The 26,022-nt window shown below is 45.1% G+C and overlaps 1 protein-coding gene across 3 annotated transcripts in view; it reads right to left on the bottom strand.

The window, feature by feature from the left end:
• Positions 1-26,022, bottom strand: part of CFAP36 (cilia and flagella associated protein 36) — a 107,199-nt gene that overhangs the window by 57,437 nt on the left and 23,740 nt on the right. For 2 of the 3 annotated variants that reach the window (XM_073339335.1, XM_073339332.1), the window contains exons 3-5: positions 25,417-25,518; positions 21,518-21,650; positions 17,976-18,063 (exon numbers count right to left, since the gene is read on the bottom strand). In XM_073339335.1, coding sequence (XP_073195436.1) covers positions 17,976-18,063; positions 21,518-21,650; positions 25,417-25,518 — 323 coding nt within the window. The remainder of the gene's footprint in view (positions 1-17,975; positions 18,064-21,517; positions 21,651-25,416; positions 25,519-26,022) is intronic. The other variant, XM_073339334.1, reaches the window with a different exon arrangement.

The raw sequence follows: 26,022 nt of genomic DNA, 5'->3' as shown, positions 1-26,022 counted from the left end.
AACTTGCTGACAAGAATACTATGGGAGACCGTGTCAAAAGCTTTGCTAAAGTCAAGAAACAATACATCCACTGCTTTCCCTTCATCCACAGAACCAGTAATCTCATCATAAAAGGCGATTAGATTAGTCAGGCATGACCTTCCCTTGGTGAATCCATGCTGGCTGTTCCTGATCACTTTCCTCTCATGCAAGTGCTTCAGGATTGATTCCTTGAGGACCTGCTCCATGATTTTTCCAGAGACTGAGGTGAGGCTGACTGGCCTGTAGTTCCCAGGATCTTCCTTCTTCCCTTTTTTAAAGATTGGCACTACATTAGCCTTTTTCCAGTCATCCGGGACTTCCCCGGTTCGCCACGAGTTTTCAAAGATAATGGCCAGTGGCTCTGCAATCACAGCCGCCAATTCCTTCAGCACTCTCGGATGCAACTCGTCCGGCCCCATGGACTTGTGCACGTCCAGCTTTTCTAAATAGTCCCTAACCGCCTCTATCTCCACAGAGGGCTGGCCATCTCTTCCGCATTTTGTGATGCCCAGCGCAGCAGTCTGGGAGCTGACCTTGTTAGTGAAAACAGAGGCAAAAAAAGCATTGAGTACATTAGCTTTTTCCACATCCTCTGTCACTAGGTTGCCTCCCTCATTCAGTAAGGGACCCACACATTCCTTGGCTTTCTTCTTGTTGCCAACATACCTGAAGAAACCCTTCTTGTTACTCTTGACATCTCTGGCTAGCTGCAGCTCCAGGTGCGATTTGGCCCTCCTGATAACATTCCTACATGCCCGAGCAATATTTTTATACTCTTCCCTGGTCATATGTCCAACCTTCCACTTCTTGTAAGCTTCTTTTTTATGTTTAAGATCCGCTAGGATTTCACCATTAAGCCAAGTTGGTCGCCTGCCATATTTACTATTCTTTCGACTCATCGGGATGGTTTGTCCCTGTAACCTCAACAGGGATTCCTTGAAATACAGCCAGCTCTCCTGGACTCCTTTCCCCTTCAAGTTAGTCCCCCAGGGGATCCTGGCCATCCGTTCCCTGAGGGAGTCGAAGTCTGCTTTCCTGAAGTCCAGGGTCCGTATCCTGCTGCTTACCTTTGTTCCCTGCGTCAGGATCCTGAACTCAACCAACTCATGGTCACTGCCTCCCAGATTCCCATCCACTTTTGCTTCCCCCACTAATTCTACCCGGTTTGTGAGCAGCAGGTCAAGAAAAGCACCCCCCCTAGTTGGCTCCTCTAGCACTTGCGCCAGGAAATTGTCCCCTACGCTTTCCAAAAACTTCCTGGATTGTCTATGCACCGCTGTATTGCTCTCCCAGCAGATATCAGGAAAATTAAAGTCACCCATGAGAATCAGGGCATGCGATCTAGTAGCTTCCGTGAGCTGCCGGAAGAAAGCCTCATCCACCTCATCCCCCTGGTCCGGTGGTCTATAGCAGACTCCCACCACTACATCACTCTTGTTGCACACACTTCTAAACTTAATCCAGAGACACTCAGGTTTTTCTGCAGTTTCGTACCGGAGCTCTGAGCAGTCATACTGCTCCCTTACATACAGTGCTACTCCCCCACCTTTTCTGCCCTGCCTGTCCTTCCTGAACAGTTTATAACCATCCATGACAGTACTCCAGTCATATGAGTTATCCCACCAAGTCTCTGTTATTCCGATCACGTCATAGTTCCTTGACATCACCAGGACCTCCAGTTCTCCCTGCTTGTTTCCAAGGCTTTGTGCATTTGTATATAAGCACTTGAGATAACCTGTTGATCGCCCCTCATTGCCAGTATGAGGCAGGAGCCCTCCCCTCACAGACATTCCTGCCTGTGCTTCCTCCCGGTATCCCGCTTTCCCACTTACCTCAGGGCTTTGGTCTCCTTCCCCCGGTGAACCTAGTTTAAAGCCCTCCTCACTAGGTTAGCCAGCCTGCTGGCAAAGATGCTCTTCCCTCTCTTCGTAAGATGGAGCCCGTCTCTACCCAGCACTCCTCCTTCATGGAACACCATCCCATGGTCAAAGAAACCAAAGCCTTCTCTCCGACACCATCTGCGTAGCCATTCGTTGACTTCCACGATTCGACGCTCCCTACCTAGGCCTTTTCCTTCCACGGGGAGGATGGACGAGAACACCACTTGCGCCTCCAACTCCTTTATTCTTCTTCCTAGAGCCACATAGTCCGCAGTGATCCGCTCAAGGTCATTCTTGGCAGTATCATTGGTGCCCACGTGGAGAAGCAGGAAGGGGTAGCGATCCGAGGGCTTGATGAGTCTCGGCAGTCTCTCCGTCACATCACGAATCTTAGCCCCCGGCAAGCAGCAGACTTCTCGGTTTTCCCGGTCAGGGCGGCAGATAGATGACTCAGTCCCCCGGAGGAGAGAGTCCCCGACCACCACCACCCGCCTTCTCCTCTTGGGGGTGGTGGTCGTGGAACCCCCAACCTCAGGACAGCGCATCTCATGCCTTCCAACCAGCGGAGTCTCCTTCTGCTTTCTCGCCCCAGACATATCATCTGGTCCACTCTCCGCAACGATACCTGTGGAGAGAACATGAAAGCGGTTAGTTACCTGTGTCTGTGTTACTGGAACCCGGACATTCCGCTTACCTCTTCTGGAGGTCACATGTTGCCAAGCTTCTTCACTGGTCTCTTGGCTCCTCTGTGCAACCTGCTCTATATCTGTAGAGCTTTGTGCCCCTAGAAGCCTATCCTGAGTTTCGTCCAGGAAATCCTCAGTTTCCCGTATGCAACGCAGGGTTGTTATCTGTTGCTCCAGACCTTCAATCTTCTCTTCCAATATGGAGACCAGCTAACTGGTAACGGTGTCGATGTGGTGTTTACTGATAGGGACGTAATGAGGTTTATCGTAGGTAATGGTGACAAACTCATTGTTCCTTCCTCAGACAGGGTCAGAGTAACGGGGGAACAGAGAAGTCCCCCACAAACTGATGTTCTACGATATCCGTGTACGGATACAATGAATTAAAAGCCCCTGTAATGTCTGCCGAGAAGGGGAATTTTTGGATGCTGCGTTTGGGACCCAAGCCCAGAATGTTAGCTAGCTCCCTGCTGGTAGAAAACATATAAGTAAAATTGGTGGATTTAAATCTAATTTTTCTACCCACAGGGTCATAGTTCATGACCATCTCAGGCGGTCCGGGATGACGAGCCATGGTACTGTTCATATGATCCAGTAGTTTGGGTATGGATGAGTAATAACCTTGTCGTAGAATGAAACTCCATGCCATATCTCCAAAGGTGATTTCAAAAGGGGTGTCTTCGTTGATAGTGTTCCAGCTGTGCGGGTATTGTATTTCCACTAACCCCACCTCCCAGGCACCCGGGAGATCCAAGGGCTTAATTAGCCGTATTGGAAAGTTCGAGCTGGTGTTTTGGGAAAAAACGGCAGAGCTGGCGTTGCTGGGCAAAGTAATGTAAAACCCGTCATCGCTCATTTTTTCTCTCTCTCACTCACTCTGACTTTACAGGAGGAATAACTTTTTTTGTTTGTTTTGGGTTTTTTTTGGTTGTTTTTTGTTGTTGTTGTTCATGTCTAAATATCACAGAGTTGAGAAGCTTCCACCCAGCTGTTAAACTTATCAGGCCACCCCAAACATTTCACCAGTAGGTTTTTTTTTTTCTCCCTTTTCCTTTCTCCGCTAGAACTTTTTCAATCCTGTCTCGTTTGGAGTTTACTTTTTGTAATTCTTCAGAGTAAAAAGATCCAGTAACTGTCTCACCCTCATAATCTTTTAATCGGTATACAGGTCTCTGGCCCTGGTTAAGGCTTCATCCACTATGAATACCTCATCAGTAAACATCTGTTCATAACCTTTTTCAAAAGCTCCTTTGGTTTTAGATAGTCTCATGTGGTCGCCTTTTCTAAAAGGGGCAACAACCGGTTTTATTTTAAAACCATCTCCATAAATCATTTTCCATACCTTCAGAGACTCTGAAAGGTTAACATCAGCGAGTCTGGTATGCATAGTTCTGTGAAAGCTCTGGTTGTAACTCTTTATAGTCAGGTAACACATCAATGTAGCGAGAGGTGTTATGGGCTGTAAAATATCTCCACATCATAGTTTTTAAAGTTCTGTTAAATCTCTCCACAACTCCTGCTTTGACTTCATTATTAGTAACAAAATGGTGAACGCCAAGCCGCTTTAACGATCTGCTTAAAGGTTTGTTTAAAAATTCTTTTCCCCGAATCGGTTTGTAATTTTTGAGGCACGCGCCCTTCGCTAAAAATAGCTTTAAAGGCCTTGGATACCTCACCACTCGTCTTGTCTCTTAGGCCTAAGGCCCAGGCATATTTGGATAGAATGTCTATCACGGTTAACATGTACTTAAAACTGCTGTTGTGTTTGGAGAACCGGTGCATATCCACCAAATCTGCCTGCCATTGTACATCCACATCAGAAACAATGGTCTTGTTTCTTTTAAAACATATTCGAGCCAGTTTGTGTAAAGTGTAAGCATCCTGTTCTGAAAGCCAAGCTGTTACCTGTCTTCTATTTAAAGTTTTACTATGCTTTTTGGCCACTTGAAAAAGAGGGTTCACCCCACCGAAGCTCCCAACTTCCCCAGGGGTGTAATATATTTTCTTTAACAGAGCCATCTGTGGAGACATGACTGTTATTGGTACCGTCTTTTACTAACACAAGTATGGAGAGGGACACATTCATATTAACACATTAAATAAGTTTTATTAATCTCCTGGTTTAACACAACCTTTTACAGCCGCCTGTAAAAATGGACCCCATGACTCCTAACATGAAGGAGTCTGTGCTGGTTCATTCTTCCATTTTGTCCTTTTCCTCTTGAGAGCTGTGTCTCAGACATGAGTAAAAACAGCTGATGCACTATACATTTACTCCCACAGGGCTACCGATGTGTAAGTTCTCAAAGGCCTCTGGAACGGCATCATCGAGCTGTTGAGAGATTTTTAGAAAAGAAACAGTGTAAGCACCCCACTGCTTGTTTTTTGATTTACACAATCCCGGGCCAGTTCCTCACCCCATTACACGCCTCCCATACCGGACCATCACTTCTTAAACATTTATTTACCTGAGCCACATCTTTTCTGTTCACCTTGTCCACCGGTAACTCCCCCAAGCCATGATCACCTTCCACCTCTAGGGGGGTGGACAACAAGAGGCCATTACACTCATCAGGGTGCCTCACGAGGGTTTGGGTTTCGCGGTCGGTTCCTGCCGTATCCATCAACGTTTGAGTCAAAGGTCCTCCTCAGAACTCTCACTGATGTAGCACTTTCTCCACAGAAGTCCAAAGGTGCTCGGGGCTAAAACAAAGTCCGAAGTTCTCACGGGGGCGGTGAAGGAGTCCATGTTTCCATGATTTCTAAAACATGTGTTCTTGGTAAAAGATAGCCTCTTATGCCCGGCACTGGGACTTATGGGGTGATGGTACTGCGCTCTGAATGGCAGAGGGGTCACACGACCCTCTTCTGGGTGGTTCACCCCATCCCAGAACCTGCCCTATTTTCGTCAAATCTGCTCTCGGGGCAGTCCTATGCGGCCGAAACTCCTCCTGATTGGTAGAGGGATGTGGAAGGAGTTCTTAGAGGGGTCACATGAATCATTTCGGGACAGGTCACCCTGCCCCAGAACTCCCCCCAATTGGTCAAATCTCCACTCGGGGCGGTCCTGTCGGGACAAAACCCCTCCTGATTGGTAGAGGGAGAAGTTGTCAGAGGGGTCACATGACACACCTTGCTTCTGGTCATGTGCCCGCCTTGACCCCGGAAGTAATACCCCCATGGGGCGGGACTTCTGGTGACAGGTGGGCAGGGTTTAAGGGGTCAAGGGCAGGGCTAGGGTTTGATTGACGGTGCAGCTGTCCTGCATATTAAAGTGGTTCATATTGATTTAGCACTGCTTAAACACTCAAGGGACAATCTCCGGATAACAGTGATAAGCCTCCAAAGCCTCCAAAATCCTTGATGACTTCAATTAAAAGCAGGGGTCAGCAACCTTCAGCATGCAGCCCATCAGGGTAATCTGTTGGCAGGCCGTGAGATATTTTGTTTACGTTGACCGTCCGCAGGCACGGCCCCCCCACAGCTCCCACTGCCTGGGAACGGCAAACCGTGGCCATTGGGAGTTGCGGGGGGCCATGCCTGCGGACAGTCAATGTAAACAAAAAGTCTCGTGGCCTGCCAGCAGATTACCCTGATGAGCCGCGTGCTGAAGGTTGCCAACCACTGATTAAAAGGGTACTCTCAATAGAAATATAGAACTATGACAGACAGACAGACAGACATCCTGAGAAAGTATAGGCCCCATTATCCTCTGTGCAGGACTAATATGCATAAGAGAGTTTCCTGGGAATTCCTCCTTTGGGTGGTAGATTCCCCCAACATATTACCCATACAAGAAGATGGGGGTTCCACTCCTTTTAGTCACAGATAACCAGAGATCCACACAAAAGACAAGGGGCCTCTCAAAAAATATACATTGCCTTTTGCCTCCATCTGCTTTCGGGCACTATCTGCTCTCTTTTATGATCATGGATGCCCTTCACCACTCTCTGAAGGGCAGAAGGTAGGGAGTTTCCACAGCACAGAGGGGAAACATCCTATAGTAATACTGCCTCAGACTAGTTGTGCTGGGTTTTTTTGATCCAGTTGCTTGCCACTTTTTTTTTTTTGAGGGGGTGTGATCTAGAGGAGCCATACCTGCTCTCCCATACCAACTCAACTGAGCTGGAGCTCTGCAAGAGCCCCTGCACAGGAGCTACAATAAGAAGTTGTGGGAAAGAGGAAAGCATGGTGCAAAAACAGAACTCACCCCATCTAAGGGAGCAGTAGCCCATCCAAACATGGACACAGAGGAGCACAATATTCTGTCGATGCAAAGGAGCCATAACCCCGCTCTAACAAGGCAGCTGAAAATTGTCCTAATCATTGGGCTACTGTTAAGGGACTGCCCAGAAGAAGAGGGCATAACAAGAGTGCTCCTATATTCTGGCAATCCCTTGACATTGGAAGATGCCATTACTAGGTAGTGCAAGTTAAAACATCCCTGACACCTGGCTCAGGAGGCTGGGATGGGATGGGAACAGGGAGGAATATTCAAGTGGCATACCATTTGGTACCGTTAAAGTAGATTAGCCAGAGCTGAGGATTCAACCCTTAGCCTCTAGACACATCTATGGGTTTTTTTCCCCACTAGCAACTAGTATTTACATCCTCTCATGATTAGGCCTTTAACAAGGAAGAACAGTTACTTATTCTGCAATAACTGTGATTTTTCGAGATGTAGTGAGTGTGGATCCTGCTGTAGGTGCACATGCACCTGAACTTGAAATCCTTTGCACAGTAGTGTCTAGTGGGGCCGCACGTGTGTCCTGTGCCTCCTCATGCTCATGGATGAATGCATAAAGGAAAGCATGGTCCCAGCCTCGCCTCAGTTCCCTTGCAACTCAAAGCCCATCATAGGGGAGGACTTCAAAAACAGGAGAAAGGAGGGCAGGTAGTCGGATCCATACTAAGTAAAACATTTTGAAGAACCATAATTATTGTACGTAAATAACTGTTCTTTCATTGAGTACGTGTCAGTGTGGATTCCACTGTAGGCGACCAACAAGCAGTATCCTCCTCAGGAGGTGGGCAGAAGTGTCAGCAGCATCAGTCGAATAGAGATGGAAGTTCAGCTCTCCTGAACTTTGCATCTGATCTAGCAACCAAGCCCAGTGCGTCATGTTTTGAGGTAGGGAAATGGGCACTCATGCCCCATCATTTCACTATGACTGCCTTTAGCCTCTCAGCTGCGTGGCCTAGTGGCCAGAGTTAATATGGCTGCCCTTAACCTCAGAGCTGCGCGGCCCAAAGACCGGAGTCAACGTGGCTGCCCTTTGCCACACGGCTGTGTGACCTAGTGCCCACTCAATATGGCTTGGATGGGGAGGGGGCCCTGGCCTGCAGTCTGGACAGAGCAATAATCAGTCTAGGAAGATCAGCTCTCTGGCAGGGTAGATGGCAAACTGTCTATTGTCCCAGCTCTGGTGGACAGCCGACAAATGCAGGCATCTTGGCTCCTGTGGAGACAATGGCTAGTCCCCCCACCCCCCCGGCTACTTGCTATGATTCCTGTCATCCATGGTCTGAGTGTCAGTGTCTCTGGTCTCCACAGGGTGCACTGCTCCCAGCAACAGCAACTTCCCTGGGGCATCCACCAATGCTTGGGTGTCAGTCTGAGGCTCGGCACCTCTGGCTCCTGTGGTCCAGGATTCCTGCTGCTCCTTAGCTGGAGCTGATGAGATGCATCCTTCCTCCTCAGCTGACAACCCTGACTGAGCTGGGCTGCTCCCTTTTATACTGCAGCAGCAGTTGGAGCATGCCCAGCAGGGGTGAGGGGGTGTGGCTTCCACTGCCAAGAGTGCTGCCTTAACCCCTTCATCTCCAGGGTAGGGCCTGTATACCCTGTCACAAGCAGCTATAAAGATTTTGGATATTCTTATGTTATGGAAGCCTGTGGATGCCACTTGATCTCTGGTGGAAAGAGCTTTAATAGTTGGCAGGTGTCAAATATAAAGGGAAGGGTAACCACCTTTCTGTATACAGTGCTATAAAATCCCTCCTGGCCAGAGGCAAAACCCTTTCACCTGTAAAGGGTTAAGAAACTAAGGTACCCTCGCTGGCAACTGACCCAAAATGACCAATGAGGGGACAAGATACTTTCAAAGCTGGAGGGGGAGGAACAAAGGATCTGTCTGTGTGATGCTTTTGCCGGAAACAGATCAGGAATGCGGCCTTACAATTCCTGTTAAGTTAGTAAGTAATGTAGCTAGAACATGCGTTAGATTTCCTTTTGTTTAATGGCTGGTAAAATAAGCTGTGCTGGATGGAATGTATATTCCTGTTTTTGTGTCTTTTTGTAACTTAAGGTTTTGCCTGGAGGGATTCTCTATGTTTTGAATCTGATTACCCTGTAAGTTATTTACCATCCTGATTTTACAGAGGTGATTCTTTTACCTTTTCTTTAATTAAAATTCTTCTTTTAAGAACCTGATTGACTTTTCATTGTTCTTAAGATTCAAGGGTTTGGGTCTCTGTTCACCTGTACCAATTGGTGAGGATTCTTATCAAGCCTTCCCCAGGAAAGGGGGTGTAGGGCTTGGGGGGATATTTTGGGGGAAGACGTCTCCAAGTGGTCTCTTTCCCTGTTCTTTGTTTGAAACGCTTGGTGGTGGCAGCACACGGTTCAAGGACAAGGCAAAGTTTGTACCTTGGGGAAGTTTTTAACCTAAGCTGGTAAGAATAAGCTTAGGGGGTCTTTCATGCAGGTCCCCACATCTGTACTCTAAAGTTCAGAGTGGGGAAGGAACCCTGACAGTAGGAAAGATGTATCTTCTAATCGTCGGGTTCTATGATTCTGTAGGTGACAGTACCGCTCTACTCAGCACTCGTTAGGTCTCAGCTGGAGTATTGTGTCCAATTTTGGTCACCGCTGTATAGAAAGGATGTAGAGAAATTGGAAAGGATCCAAAGGCAAGCGACAAAGCTGATCAGAAGAATAGAATGCAAGTCTTGTGAGCAAAGGCTGAAGGAACTGGGTATGTTTAGTTTGGGTAAGAGGAAATTAAGGGACGACATGATAGCAGTCTTCAAATACTTGAAACACTGCCATAAAAAGACAGAGAAAATATAGCAGATTTAAATTAAATCTCAGGTAAAACTTCTTAACTGGGCAATGGAACAAACTGCCTCGGGAGGTTGTGGAAGCTTCTTCACTGGAGGTTTTCAAAAGGAGGCTGGATAGCCATCTGTCTCAGATGGTTTAGACACAACAAATCCTACATCTTTGCAGGGGGTTAAACCAGATGACCCTTGCGGTCCCTTCTACCTTTGTGGTTCTATGATTCTATCAGTCAGCTGGTAGCACACTGAGATATAATGCATTATCCACTTTGAAAGTACTTGAGAAGAAATGTCTTGACTTCTGGACTGGCCAGTTATAACCACAAATAGACATGGTGGCATTCTGAAGATTTCGTCCTATCAGTATAGTATCAAAAAGCCCTGGAATTGTCCAAGGTGCGGAGCTTCTTCTCCCATTACACAGAATGTGCTTTTGGGGAAAAAAAAGTACACACAAGTTGATTGATACAAATGGAATTCCAAAACCATCTTGTGGAGGAGTTTTGTATGAAATCTCAAAACCACTTTCTCTCTGTGAAACAAAGTACATGGGGGTTCTACCGTGAGCACTTGGAGGTTGCTGACCCTTCTTGTTGCACTGATGGTGACCAGGAATACCATTCTGAAGATAAGATGGTGGATGAAGCACTCTGAGACGGACTCAAAGGCAGGCTCCATAAACCAAAGAAGAATAGCACTGAGATCCCATGCTGGAGCAGGGTCCTTGATCCGTTAGTAAATATGCATAAAGTCCTTAAAAGACCTTGGATACCATCAGATGAGATTGACAGCAACTGTATTAGTGGATATGCTAATACTGCCACCAGATGGACCTGATCAAACTGAAAGAAAATCCAGAATGCTTTAACTGAAGCAAGTGGTCCAGACTCCAGGCCAAATTGGGCCACCCACATAGAGAATCTAGTCCACTTAGAAGAGGATGTTCCTTGTAGACAATTTCCTGCTCCTGAGCCAGGATCTCCCAAACAAGTGAAGAGCAGTCCTTTTCCATGGCACTCAGTCAGCCAACATTCAGGATGTCAGTTGCACATTTTAGAGGCTGGGAGAAATAGCTGGCCCTAATCCTGAGACAGTAGATCAGGTGTTCTGGTCATACAGACATCCATAGGTGGTCAGTCAGAATTGCCTTAACCAGTAGGGGGCTATGAAAATGAGTTTCACCTCGTCTCATCTTGCTTTGGCAATCATCCTAGGGAACAGTGGGAAAGCGTGAAGGAGAATTTGGTTCCACTGTAGAAGTCAGAGGTCTGGTGAAGATCCAAGGGTCATGCTTCCTCTGGAACAGAAGTTCAGTCACTTGGAATTGTACTAGGTAGTGAACAGGACAATCAGCAGATTGTCCCATTAGCAAAATACTAAGTCAACGATGGATTTCAGTAGTGACCACCTGTGACTGGTGATGGACTGTCTGTTTAGGAAGCCAGCCAGGCCATTGCTGTTTCCTGGAATGTGTAGGGCCACTGGAGTTACGCTGCCCCCTAAAATGATCGCTTCTTTGCACAGGGCAGAAGAGCATGCTCCTCTTTGCTTGTTTATTTGGTGGATAGTGGATATATTGTCTGTCAGTATCTGCACAAAGGTTTGCAGGACCAGGATTAATATCATGCATGCCAGTTTGATGAACTCTAATTTGTTTATATATAGTTTCCTATCTTTCAAGTGAAGGTCCCTTGAATTTGCAGGTGGTTCAAGTGGTTCATCTGTGACAAATGTTCTCAATGGTGACAGGGTCATGAATGAATGACAATTCAGTATGAGTGTCAATTTCACTGAGTAGCTGCTGTGGATCAGAGAGCAAATTTCCTGTTGCAAACACTATCTTGCTGTGTTTCCAAAATGAAAAATGTCAAAACCCCTGGTTCATAAGAAATTTTTACAAAATTTGGTTTTAGTCCTATTTAGACTGAAATCAAATTTCAAAATGTCAAAATTTCCTGTAAAGCAGAAATTCTGAATTTCAACCAGCTCTAGCAACAAAGCCCCTTCTGTTTGTAAAAGGCTTTCATGAGAAGGGCTCCTGAAAAGGGATAGGGAAGAGAGGCAAGTAGGGAGTGAGGAAGTCAACTGAATGGTGCAGCAGTGAGTAATTTTCAAGTGAGGCAGTTTTCAAGTATAAGCTGTGGAGTGGTCTTGGTATGGCTCTTGACCATTTAATCAAACCTGCTGTCCCTGGAAGGGAGGCTGGTGCAAGATGGAGGAGGAAAACAACAGGCAATTCCACAAGTATCAGTGTTGCTTTCTAGGTGAATACTTGGGCTGGCGACTGTGACAGAACAATAGCATTCTCTGCCTCGGGGGTAGAAAGGTTCATGATACGGTCCCAGAGTGTAAATGCCCAGGGGTCTGAGAGCTGCCTTGGAATCTCTGAGGGAATGTCACACTTCATCTGTTCTTGTACTAAATAGATCCATACCTTCAATGGGTAAGTCCCCAGTTATGGCTTGGACTTCTCTTGGTATCCCAGACACCTAAAGCCAGAAGGCACAGCGCATGGTGAGTGCCGTGGCCATCAAATGAATGACTGTATCAGATTCAAGTACTGCCCCTGGTAGCGCAGTTCTAGCTACCATTTGGTCCTCTTTGATTATGTTGTTCAGGTCCTCCCTGCCATCTTGTGGGAGTCAAGACAGGAAGGGGATCACCCTCTCCCACATCAGGAAGTTGTATTTCGTGAACAGTACATGATAGATCATGATGTGAAACTGGTGGGATGTGCTGAGCAGTAGGCCTTTAGGCTGAAAATGTCCAGCTTCTTGGGGTCCTTGTCTTTGGGAGTTTCTTTGTTTGATCTGCTTTTCTCCTGAATGATGGAGACAATGAGCAAACCTGGTGTTGAATGTGTGTAGAATCACTCAAAGCCTTTGGGTGGACCCTGTTACTGTTTTTTCACCTGCTCTGAAGTCAAGGGAAGCAAGGCCAGGGTGTGCCACCCACACTTTGCTGTATTTTGGGTTCTCTCATTGATGAGGAGAGCAATTCTTGAAGGCACTAAGGATGTCAAACAACTTGAATCACCTTTGTTTCAAAGTCCCTTGTATCCACTATCCTCGATGATACCTTCTGAAATGCCCTGAAGTCACTGATGGTCAGTGTTGGGGCCACAGTGACTGCTTCATCTCAGGACAAGGAAGATCTCTTCAGTGGGGAGGACAGTTGGAGTGTGTCTCTTGCTAGTTCTTCCACCCTTGGATATCCCTCCAGTTCTAGTGAGGGTACTCTTGCCAGAGATGCCAATAGTGGTGAAGATCTCCTCTTTGCCAAGACATTAGAAGAGATCCCATTCCAAAATCTGAGAGGACAGACCCCAGTACAGCCAGCACAACTTTGGTGGTGGGTTATATTGGTACTGGCCTGACCAAGGAGGGCCCATTGGTTGCCGGTTCTGCACTGAAACTCGGTACTACATACCTTCAGGGTACCTTTGCTGGTATTTTCAATCTTGACTTTCAGGCACTGGTACCCTACTCAAGTAAGGGAAGAAGGAATGGCCCCTTCATGAGGAGGAGAGGTAACTATCTAGGGATGGTACTGCCAATGCATGTGGTTCCAGCTCTGATGGTAGCGGTTCCAGGGCTGATGTGTGTGTTGTGTTCAGTACTGAGAAGAGCAGCAAGGGGGGCTGGTCAAAGACATATCTTGGGACCAGGAATGGTTCTGGCTCTGGGGCCAGTGCCAGAGATCTCAATGTGGAAGTCGATACCAGTGGGCCTACCACCCATGTGCTTAGTCACTGCCAATCTCCTGGCACTGTATTTCATTGATGCTTATTATTTTGAGGGCTTCTTTCCTGGTCTAGAGTCCTCTCTGAGGGACAGATATTTTATCTGCTCAGAGCTGCATTTGAATTTGACAGGGGGGAACCTTTTCACTGCAGAGGGTGAAGCTGGGTTTCTTTATCTTGGAGTTGGTGCTGAAACAGTCCAAGCCGACACAGTCCACACCAAGGCCACAGTCCACACACAAAAGGTGGGGGAGTAGCACTGTATGTAAGGGAGCAGTATGACTGCTCAGAGCTCCGGTACGAAACTGCAGAAAAACCTGAGTGTCTCTGGATTAAGTTTAGAAGTGTGTGCAACAAGAGTGATGTAGTGGTGGGAGTCTGCTATAGACCACCGGACCAGGGGGATGAGGTGGATGAGGCTTTCTTCCGGCAGCTCACGGAAGCTACTAGATCGCATGCCCTGATTCTCATGGGTGACTTTAATTTTCCTGATATCTGCTGGGAGAGCAATACAGCGGTGCATAGACAATCCAGGAAGTTTTTGGAAAGCGTAGGGGACAATTTCCTGGCGCAAGTGCTAGAGGAGCCAACTAGGGGGGGTGCTTTTCTTGACCTGCTGCTCACAAACCGGGTAGAATTAGTGGGGGAAGCAAAAGTGGATGGGAATCTGGGAGGCAGTGACCATGAGTTGGTTGAGTTCAGGATCCTGACGCAGGGAACAAAGGTAAGCAGCAGGATACGGACCTTGGACTTCAGGAAAGCAGACTTCGACACCCTCAGGGAACGGATGGCCAGGATCCCCTGGGGGACTAACTTGAAGGGGAAAGGAGTCCAGGAGAGCTGGCTGTATTTCAAGGAATCCCTGTTGAGGTTACAGGGACAAACCATCCCGATGAGTCGAAAGAATAGTAAATATGGCAGGCGACCAACTTGGCTTAATGGTGAAATCCTAGAGGATCTTAAACATAAAAAAGAAGCTTACAAGAAGTGGAAGGTTGGACATATGACCAGGGAAGAGTATAAAAATATTGCTCGGGCATGTAGGAATGTTATCAGGAGGGCCAAATCGCACCTGGAGCTGCAGCTAGCCAGAGATGTCAAGAGTAACAAGAAGGGTTTCTTCAGGTATGTTGGCAACAAGAAGAAAGCCAAGGAATGTGTGGGCCCCTTACTGAATGAGGGAGGCAACCTAGTGACAGAGGATGTGGAAAAAGCTAATGTACTCAATGCTTTTTTTGCCTCTGTTTTCACTAACAAGGTCAGCTCTCAGACTGCTGCGCTGGGCATCACAAAATGCGGAAGAGATGGCCAGCCCTCTGTGGAGATAGAGGCGGTTAGGGACTATTTAGAAAAGCTGGACATGCACAAGTCCATGGGGCCGGACGAGTTGCATCCGAGAGTGCTGAAGGAATTGGCGGCTGTGATTGCAGAGCCACTGGCCATTATCTTTGAAAACTCGTGGCGAACCGGGGAAGTCCCGGATGACTGGAAAAAGGCTAATGTAGTGCCAATCTTTAAAAAAGGGAAGAAGGAAGATCCTGGGAACTACAGGCCAGTCAGCCTCACCTCAGTTCCTGGAAAAATCATGGAGCAGGTCCTCAAAGAATCAATCCTGAAGCACTTGCATGAGAGGAAAGTGATCAGGAACAGCCAGCATGGATTCACCAAGGGAAGGTCATGCCTGACTAATCTAATCACCTTTTATGATGAGATTACTGGTTCTGTGGATGAAGGGAAAGCAGTGGATGTATTGTTTCTTGACTTTAGCAAAGCTTTTGACACGGTCTCCCATAGTATTCTTGTCACCAAGTTAAGGAAGTATGGGCTGGATGAATGCACTATAAGGTGGGTAGAAAGCTGGCTAGATTGTCGGGCTCAACGGGTAGTGATCAATGCCTCCATGTCTAGTTGGCAGCCGGTATCAAGTGGAGTGCCCCAAGGGTCGGTCCTGGGGCCGGTTTTATTCAATATCTTCATAAATGATCTGGAGGATGGTGTGGATTGCACTCTCAGCAAATTTGCAGATGATACTAAACTGGGAGGAGTGGTAGATACGCTGGAGGGGAGGGATAGGATACAGAAGGACCTAGACCAATTGGAAGATTGGGCCAAAAGGAATCTGATGAGGTTCAATAAGGATAAGTGCAGGGTCCTGCACTTAGGACGGAAGAACCCAATGCACAGCTACAGACTAGGGACCGAATGGCTAGGCAGCAGTTCTGCGGAAAAGGACCTAGGGGTGACAGTGGACGAGAAGCTGGATATGAGTCAGCAGTGTGCCCTTGTTGCCAAGAAGGCCAATGGCATTTTGGGATGTATAAGTAGGGGCATAGCGAGCAGATCGAGGGACGTGATCGTTCCCCTCTATTCGACATTGGTGAGGCCTCATCTGGAGTACTGTGTCCAGTTTTGGGCCCCACACTTCAAGAAGGATGTGGATAAACTGGAGAGAGTCCAGCGAAGGGCAACAAAAATGATTAGGGGACTGGAACACATGAGTTATGAGGAGAGGCTGAGGGAGCTGGGATTGTTTAGCCTGCAGAAGAGAAGAATGAGGGGGGATTTGATAGCTGCTTTCAACTACCTGAAAGGGGGTTCCAAAGAGGATGGCTCTAGACTGTTCTCAATGGTAGCAGATGACAGAACGAGGAGTAATGGTCTCAAGTTGCAGTGGGGGAGGTTTAGATTGGATATTAGGAAAAACTTTTTCACTAAGAGGGTGGTGAAACACTGGAATGCGTTACCTAGGGAGGTGGTAGAATCTCCTTCCTTAGAGGTTTTTAAGGTCAGGCTTGACAAAGCCCTGGCTGGGATGATTTAACTGGGAATTGGTCCTGCTTTGAGCAGGGGGTTGGACTAGATGACCTTCTGGGGTCCCTTCCAACCCTGATATTCTATGATTCTATGATTCTATGATTCTATGTGGTCAGTTTGGGGAGTGCCAATGCTGATGGTTTGGGCACCTTTTTATTTTCCCTTCCTTGCTAGAACCATGGATGTGGTGCTGTCAAGGTTCCTTCCCCACTCTGAACTCTAGGGTACAGATGTGGGGATCCGCATGAAAGACCCCCTAAGCTTATTTTTACCAGCTTAGGTTAAAACTTCCCCAACGTACAAACTATTTTACCTTTTGTCCCTGGACTTTATTGCTGCCACCACCAAGCGTCTAACAAATATAACAGGGAAAGAGCCCACTTGGAAACTTCTTTCCCCCTAAAATCCCCCCAAGCCCTACATCCCCTTTCCTTGGGAAGGCTTGATAAAAATCCTCACTAATTTGCATAGGTGAACACAGACCCAAACCCTTGGATCTTAAGAACAATGAAAAAAAACAATCAGGTTCTTAAAAGAAGAATTTTAATTAAAGAAAAAGTAAAAGAATCACCTCTGTAAAATCAGGATGGTAAATACCTTACAGGGTAATCAGATTCAAAACACAGAGAATCCCTCTAGGCAAAACCTTAAGTTACAAAAAGACACAAAAACAGGAATATACATTCCATTCAGCATAACTTATTTTATCAGCCATTTAAACTAAACAGAATCTAATGTATATCTAACTAGATTGCTTACTGACTTTTTACAGGAGTTCTGACCTGCATTCCTGCTCTGGTCCGGCAAAAGCAACACAGACAGTGTCCCCCCCCCCCCTGAGCTTTGAAAGTATCTTGTCTCCTCATTGGTCATTTCGGTCAGGTGCCAGCGAGATTGTCTTAGTTTCTTAACCCTTTACAGGTGAAAGAGGTTTTCCTCTGGCCAGGAGGGATTTAAAGGTGTTTACCCTTCCCTTTATACTTATGACAGGTGCCCAGTAGCCAGGGTACTCACCAAAGACAATCTCCTTGGTTCCTGTATGAAGGATGTCTCCACTCCTGGATCTAAAGCTACCTTCATGAATTGCTCCAAGAGGTACAGTTTGAAATTCACATCTCAAGATTTCAGGGTATAGGATGAAAAGGAGCAGCAGTCACACTTGTTGGGGATGTGTGCTTCCCCAAGACAGAACAGACATCTGCTGTGTTCATTGATGATGGGTATAACCTAATAGCAGGAAGAACAAGGCTTAAATTCAGTGGACTTTGATTCCACCTTAGCCAGTGGCGGGCGCAAAGCATCTCACCCAGCTGTATGGAGGGGGAAATCTCTCTTCTGTCTTGCCTAACTGCTTTCTTCTTTCTTTTTTGGAATGGAAACACACAACAAAAAATCAAATGAAGAAACTAATAAAACAAAGGGAAGAAGAGTTTCTTCACTGGAGAAGAGTTCTGAAATTCAGAAGCAGGTCAGATACAATCCAGGTTGTCTCTCACTGCCAGAGGTGGTAAACAGGAAATAAGGGAGGATTGGGGACACTTTGCCCTGTATGCCTATTTATGAGAGCACAAGGAGGCATGCTGGACATGGTTGTACAAAAGATTCCAAGCTTGCACACATGTACACTTATAGTAGGATCCACACTGACACATGTTGAAGAAGAATATTTATGCCACCTAGAAAATGAAGGAAACACCCAAGTAAAATGCAGCAGAATATCCATGTATATCTACTTCCATCAATATTAAGTAGGAGACCACTTCTTGTTACCTAAGAACCTCTCTGAGTATTTTCATTTCTTGTTGTTCAATTTCAGTGAACACATCAGAACCATCTGTCAAACAGTCAGGTAGCACACCTATAAAAAAAAACACAGCAAAAATGCATGTATTGCTCTAAATAAAATGGATTCTTACTCCACTTTGCATGCATTCTTCAACCAGAGAGAGAACAGTAGGGGGATATCACTTAACTGTAATTCTGCATCTCAGAAGATATGTTTCCAAAAAGATTCTAAACTTTTGGGTATTAACTTCCCAGTATGAGATTGGCAGAACTCTCAAAGCTCTAAAGGACTGGTCCCCAAGGACAGATGTAGCTGGTAGAGGATGAGCCAGGCTCTCCATTATTCTGTGCCATTTCCCACAGGCTATAAATACTGCTGCCTCAACAACCATTCCAACCAGTTCCGAAGCTCCCAAGTGACAAGCCTATCCAAGTGAAAAATTTTCTCACAGACTAAGAACTATTACAGTAGAAAAAAAAAACAGCACAAAAAGACCAAACCCCAAACTCTGAAGGAAGAAGATTGGTGGATGAATGGGAATCATATCAGAAAGATCTTGAGAGAAGCACAATTACAGGTACAGTAACTCCTTGCTTAACGTTGTAGTTATGTTCCTGAAAAATGCTACTTTAAGCGAAACAATGTTAAGCGAATCCAATTTCCCCATAAGAATTAATGTAAATAGGGGGAGGAGGGTAGGTTCCAGGGAATTTTTTTTTACCACACAAAAGACTACACACACACACACACACACACACAGTATAAGTTTTAAACAAACAATTTAATAATGTACACAGCAATGATGATTGTGAAGCTTGGTTGAGGTGGTGGAGTCAGGGTGAAAGAGGGTGGGATATTTCCCAGGGAATACCTTGCTGCTAAATGATGAACTAGCACACGGCTGAGCCCTCATGGGTTAACACATTGTTGTTAATGTAGCCTCACACTCTACAAGGCAGCATGAATGGAGGGAGGAGACACAGCATGGCAGAGAGAGACAGACACACATGGTGTGTGTGTGAGAGAGAGACAGAGAAGTGAAGACGAGATAAATCAGTCGCCAAGCCCTCTCCCATCAACTCCAGTACTCCACTGGAGCGCGAGGCACATGCGGACTTGACAGGGGAACGTCAGCAGTCGACCTACCACAGTGAAGACACTGTGGCAAGTAGATCTAAGTATGTCGACTTCAGCTACATTATTCACTGGGGGGGGAATAGATCTAAGTTATTCACGTAGCTGAAGTTGCATAATTTAGATCGATCTCCCCCCCAGTGTAGACCAGACTTGTGTGTGAGTGAGAGAGACAGAGACACACACCGTGTGAGAGAAAGAGACAGACACGCATTGCCCCTTTAAGTACACTGACTTTTTAAGTAGATCAGCAAGTTGAGACAGCAGCTGCTGCCAGCAAGCTCCCTCCTTCCTGAGCCGTTGTGTCCCCCCCTGCTCTGTGGAGATGAGGTACAGGAGCGGAGGGCGGGGGGTGGGAGGGGGACAACCTGACATTAGCACCCATCTTTCCCTCCACCTCCCCGCACAGCAAGCAGGAGGCTCCCAGGAGCAGCTCCCAGGCAGAGGGCAGAAGCAGCACATGGCAGTTGGGGGAGGGACAGCTGAACTGCCCAGCTAGCCTGCTGGGTGGCTGCCGCACAGGGAACTTAGGGGAGATGATGGCTCTTTCTGCAAGCAGTGGACAAAGTAGGTGGCTGCCAAACAATGTTATCAAGGAGCATTAAACGATCATGTTCTCTAATTGATCAGCAACATAACAACAAAACAACGTTAACCGGGATGACATTAAGTGAGGAGTTACTGTAAGTAATTTTCCCTCATCTAAAAGGTACTCAGATATTATGTTGATGAGTGGAATAAAACAGCCCATGAGGAAATTAGTAACTCTGTATTCAGTACATAGTTTGAATGATGTGCAGTAAATATGGCATGGGGCCACACAATGAATAATGATAAAAATAAATGTTTAATAGCTACCTATTCAGTGAGCTCCTTCCACCCTGTGCACTGAGTGAGGAAAGGGTCCAGTGGAAAAAACAGCTTGTGATCACATAAAGACTATCATAATGCATACCCAGAAGGAGGCCAAATTAAGGTTGTGCAGACCTTAATTCTGGCATTTCCTAGCTTTTAAGTGCTTGACTTTGCAACCTTAATGTTGTTTTAATGGAATTTCTTGTATATTTTATATATGTGCATGTTCTTGTATATTATATATGTGTTTGAGTCTGTTATTATTCAAAAAGAAAATTGTAGGTATTTTTCCTTCTTTGTGGCCCCAATTCTGGGTTTCACCATGGCCCCTTTATGCTGGTTTTTAAAAGGAAACAGCTTACAGAAACAATGTGTCCAAACTGAGCATGTGTCCAGCCTACCCATTGGCTTGGGCACTCAGCTTCTAGTCCCTGGCTCTGACCCTTAGCTCTGCTCTTGACTACACCCCTGGGTGTCCCGTGGTCCTCATCCTTGACTCCACTCTAACCTCCAGGCTTGGCTACCCCCTTGGCAATTGGGTCTAATGGTCGGAGCCCACATCCCAGTCATGTCCATTAGATTATTACTTGTAACAACTATATACTTCATTTACACACACACACACTTTTGTTGTACAGACCAAAAAGGAAGAGGAAAATTGCAAAACCTCTAGATTTAGCAAGTTTCAAGCTTACTGTATGAAATACAAGAGTCGAAATCTCCAGACAATAGCATGCTGAAATTACTGCACATATATATGTATGCAGTCATTACAAGTCATAGATATGAATAGAGTGACTAAGTAATAACTCTCATATTTAACTCCTACAGTTTGAGATGCAGCACCTGAAAATGAGAGAGTAGTAATGGAAGTACACATCAAACTTACTGTACAGCCATTATATTCAAAACTGCTATACAGAATGAGGTAAATATTCCCCCATACTGAGGGCCTAGGACACCAATAAATTGGTATGGTTCCTCTGGGTAGAGAGTGGGGCTGGTGAGAAGATTTGAGTGTGCACACCCTACGCAGTGTAGAATACAGCTCCTTGTCCAGCTATACGTAGAGGTTTGGGGCAATGGTAAGGTTAGGTGTCAAACGGATCAGTTGCTATGAACATCCATTAGTCCTTGTCCTCCACTGAGCTGAGAAGCCAGCAACTTGAGAGCTGCTGCACTTTGGATCACAACTACATAGTGCCGAACTATAGTTATTTTTGTAATACCACCATTTAAATCATACAATCCTTAAACTGAAATTTGAATCCAAGTTTCATGGAAATAATCTAATAGGCTTTCAGATAAAGTTTTAGATACATTTTAAAAGGAATACAATTAGTTGTGGCTGACAGAACCAGTTGTAGACTCAGGGTGAAATCCTGGCCCCACTGAAATCAATGGAAGTTTTGCCATTGAATTCACTTGGGCCAGGATGTGACCTTAAGTATTTATGGATGGGTAGACCATAGAGTTATCCACAAAACAGCTGAAAAGATGCACTGAGAACTGAAATTTCTCATTTATTATTTCTTACCATTTCTTTCTTGAATGATTCTAATGGCTTGCAACTGCATTTCAATGTTTTTCTGTACCATCATTTCTTTAAATAATCTAAAATCTTCTGCTGCCAACACTGGTTGCAAAATGGCCTTTGGGGGGGAAAAAATCTGTAAATTAATTAAAAATCTTATAGAAATCAAAAACTGATAATTTCAGAATAGCTCAAACACGAAAAGCTCTGTATTATCACAGCAAGACAACATTTATATGTTGTGTCTACTTAGAATTTTTTTTATGCCCTGAAATAAACAGCTATTGCTGACACAATGCCAAGAACGCTGGAAACAATAGGCAACTATCCAAGGATGCATAAGCATGGAAAACAAAGAGCTTATTCTTTTTAAAATCCATCACTGCCATATCTGATTTTCTGTTTTTTAAATGCAGTTTATAAACTACGATATAGTAAAATTACTGTTGGTGGAATTCTGCAGCAAAAAATTAAAAATTCTGCAGCAAAAAATTAAAAATTCTATGCACAATATTTTAAAATTCTGCATATTTTATTTTTTAAAATAACATAATATAATCACACCAGTTTCAATTATTTTTGGTCATTTATTCCAAAACACCTGTCAGCAAGAATGTTTGTAACAATACAGACAACAAAAAAAAAGATTCAGGAAATGTTTTTTGACAAATAGATTTCTTATTAGGCTTATTAATACAGAACTCTGAGTAATAATTCATTTAAACTACAATACAGAACCGTATTTCCCGCACCCCTCAGAAGTAGTGCAAAGGCTTGGGAGAGTCAGGGGTAACAGAGGAGCTGAGGGAGAGGGAAGTAAATTGCTGGGAAGGAGCCTGGGTGTGAACTTGGAGGGTTGTTAGGCATGGGTGGGAAAAGTATGAAACAGGTTTTTTTGGGGCGCGGGGAGGGATTGTTAGGGAGCTTCCCCCATGCAGACCCTGGCTGACTCCTAGCCTCTCAAATTCAATCAGGCACATCTGCCCCGTCCCCATGTGTGTCTGTGCCCTCACCCAGCCACTCCCCTGTCCCTATGTAGCTCTGCACCCTCTCCCCCATCACCATATGTCTCTGTGCCCTCACCCAGCCGATCCCCTGTCCCTATGTCTCCCTGTATCCTTTCCCCCATCCCCATGTGTCTCTATGCCCTCAACCAGCCAACCCCTGTCCCTGTGTAGCTCTGCAACCACTCCCGCCATGTGTCTCCGCACCTCTCTCCCCCGGTGGCCCTATGCCTCCACTCCCATTCAGCCCCTGCCCCGGTCTGTCCTCCCCCACTAGCCCTTATGAGCCCCTGTCTGACCCCCCCACCCAGCACCCCACACTGTCTGTCTCCCCATAACCCCTGTCTCCTGACCTGGCCCGACAGGCGCTGTGAAGGCGGCAGGCTTTCTCTTCGTCAGTTGGCTGTGAGCTGACAGCTTTGTTCTCTTGCCACAATGCCCTCTGGTGGGCAAAAGGCAGAACTGCAGCAACATTTTGGCAGAAACTTTTTTTGTGCAGAAAATTAGAAATCTGTGGCGCTCATTAATTATGTGCATGTGCAGAAGTGCAGAATTCCCCCAGAAGTATAAAATATATATTAAATGACTTAATTCAACATTGAGGCCCCAGTACTTCAATGAATTCCATTGCAGGTGGACCTCTACACCAGCACAGAATCCCAGTGTAGACAATGGGACTCTGTATGAATGTCAAGGTAACCCATGTATAGTTCATTGCAATATCAGAGCCTAATATATTTAATTATTTTTAATTGAACATTATTATATGTATTGTGAACCTAATGAGACTGTAATTCTGTCAAACGTATCAATATTTTAAATAGTTATATCCAACTCTTCTAGACATGACAAAAATATTTAAGGATGACAAAAGGAATAATAAAAATTAAAAGCTGGTTGGTCTAGTGGCCTATGATAGTGCTCTGCATTTTATGGGAATTGGATTCCATTCTCATGGTGAAATCCTGGCCACACTGAAGTCAACGACAAAACTCCCTGTAACTTTAGTGGGACCAAGATTTTATCTTCAGTATTTTTTTTCCCCCAAGCTCACAGGAGAGTGGTATGAAGGCAACACACGGAGCCCATATGCCCATTCCTTCTTGGCTGGTGACAGAGCTTTGAGTCATTAGCGCTGCTACTGAAAGGTAGGTAGGAGGATTGTAGAATCTCCTTCCTTAGAAGTTTTTAAGGTCAGGCTTGACAAAGCCCTGGCTGGGATGATTTAATTGGGGATTGGTCCTGCTTTGAGCTGGGGGTTGGACTAGATGACCTCCTGAGGTCCCTTCCAACCCTGATATTCTATGATTTTATGAATTCCATCGGAAACACAGACTACACTTGGCTGAGTGCCATGCCATGACTGTAATGGTGGAGAAGCACGTGATGCATGATGCAGTGGTGGTGTGACTTACTCTGTAGCAACTTTTGTGTGTGGTTAAAAGGTATATTGCAAGCACTGAAGGTGCTTGCAAAAGAACTAACACTTAAATTTCTCTAATGTAGACTAGACTCTAGATTCTGGAAAGGCCATAAATAATCACTAGCTTTCTTCTTCTTCCTTTTTTTTTCTTTTTTATAATAAAGGAAAATACCTGGAATATATCCCCTGCCCCCCTCTTTCTAACGACAGCCAACACATCATGGTATGATTGCTAAAAGGAATAAGATGTCTAACATTTGCTCCTCCACACTACAGTTTAACTTAAGTGCTACAATTTGGTGAGCTTTCACAGAATCTGATTTTGCAGCTCCGTAAAATAACCCTGAAGGACTACGCTGTGTCCAAGGTAATTAGCAACCAACAAGAGTGATTGCTAATCTTTCTCCAAATGAAAAATCCTGTGGGCAGAAACTGGCCAGCTATCCATTCCAAAACTTTTCTAAAACCTGGATGTTTTTATATTTATATTGAAGCTTCAGTGATTACAAGAATTGTGGCTCACGTCAATCTTCCTTTGTAGCTTATTTTGTAAACAAATTTAAGAAAACTGATTGATTAGGATCACACTGTCCTTGTTCGTTTCCCTTTCATAGAATCATAGAATATTAGGGTTTGAAGAGACCTCAAGAGGTCACCTAGTCCAAACCCCTGCTCAAAGCAGGACCAATCTGAAGTACTGAAAAGTACTTCAGCTTTTTCCACATCATCTGTCACTAGGTGGCCTCCCCCATTCAGAAAGGGTCCCACACTTTCCCTGACCTTTTTCTTGTTGCTAACATACCTGTAGAAACCCTTCTTGTTACCCTTCACATCTCTTGCTAGCTGCAACTCCAGTTGTGTTTTGGTCTTCCTGATTACACCCCTGCATGCTTGAGCAATATCTTTATACTCCTCCTTGGTCATCTGTCCAAGTTTCCACTTCTTGTAAGCTTCCTTTTTGTGTTTAAACTCAACGAAGATTTCTCTGTTAAGCCAAGCTGGTCACCTGCCATATTTGCTATTCTTTCTGCACATTGGGATGGTTTGTTCCTGAACCTTCAATAAGGCTTCTTTAAAATACAGCCAGCTTTCCTGGACTCCTTTCATAGTTAACTTTAATTCACTTGTATTGTGTAGTTAATACAACTTAAAATTTAATTTAAAAAAATACAAAAACACAGGAAACAAATTTTGATAAAAAGTTTTTCATGCCACATACAAATATATGACCTTCAAGTGACACCATTGATCTAAATAAAAACTGTAGAAGTAGTTTGCTAGCCACAATTCATACCTGAAATGCAGATAGGTAAATTTATTATCCAATTTTAGAAAATTAAAAAAATTTGTGCAAAAAAGGACTTCAAAATTTCATACCTGTAATGCTATATTACTGGAAATAGAAAATTTACAGATTATCAATTAAAATACAGCCATTACTGTGGACTATAACAGCATAACAAAGGAAAATATACCTGTGACGTATGTGACTTTGCAAGAGGAGATGAACACGCTTCTTTAAAGTTCTCTTCATTAATTCCAACTTCCTTAAGATAACCTTCTAGCAGTTTTTCAACCTACAAAAAATTATGAGTCTTACCTTCTACTAATTTTTACACCAACACACAGATATATAAGTCACCAAACTTTTAAACTCACCTGTCAAACCATACTAATACTAGACAAACTAGAGAACTGGGCCAAAAGAAATCTGATGAGGTTCAAGAAGGACAAGTGCAGAGTCCTGCACTTAGGACGGAAGAATCCCATGCACCGCTACAGACTAGGGACCGAATGGCTAGGCAGCAGTTCTGCAGAAAAGACCTAGGGGTTACAGTGGACGAGAAGCTGGATATGAGTCAACGGTGTGCCCTTGTTCCCAAGAAGGCCAATGGCATTTTGGGATGTATAAATAGGGGCGTTGCCAGCAGATGGAGGGACATGATCGTTCCCCTCTATTCGACATTGGTGAGACCTCATCTGGAGTACTGTGTCCAGTTTTGGGCCCCACACTACAAGAAGGATGTGGAAAAACTGAAAAACGTCCAGCAGAGGGCAACAAAAATTATTAGGGGGCTGGA

The sequence above is a fragment of the Lepidochelys kempii genome, chromosome 3 (assembly GCF_965140265.1).
Source record: "Lepidochelys kempii isolate rLepKem1 chromosome 3, rLepKem1.hap2, whole genome shotgun sequence".
Lineage (NCBI taxonomy): Eukaryota > Metazoa > Chordata > Testudines > Cheloniidae > Lepidochelys > Lepidochelys kempii.
The sequence above is the reverse complement of the archived record's forward strand: the minus strand, read 5'-3'. Positions and strand labels throughout refer to the sequence as shown.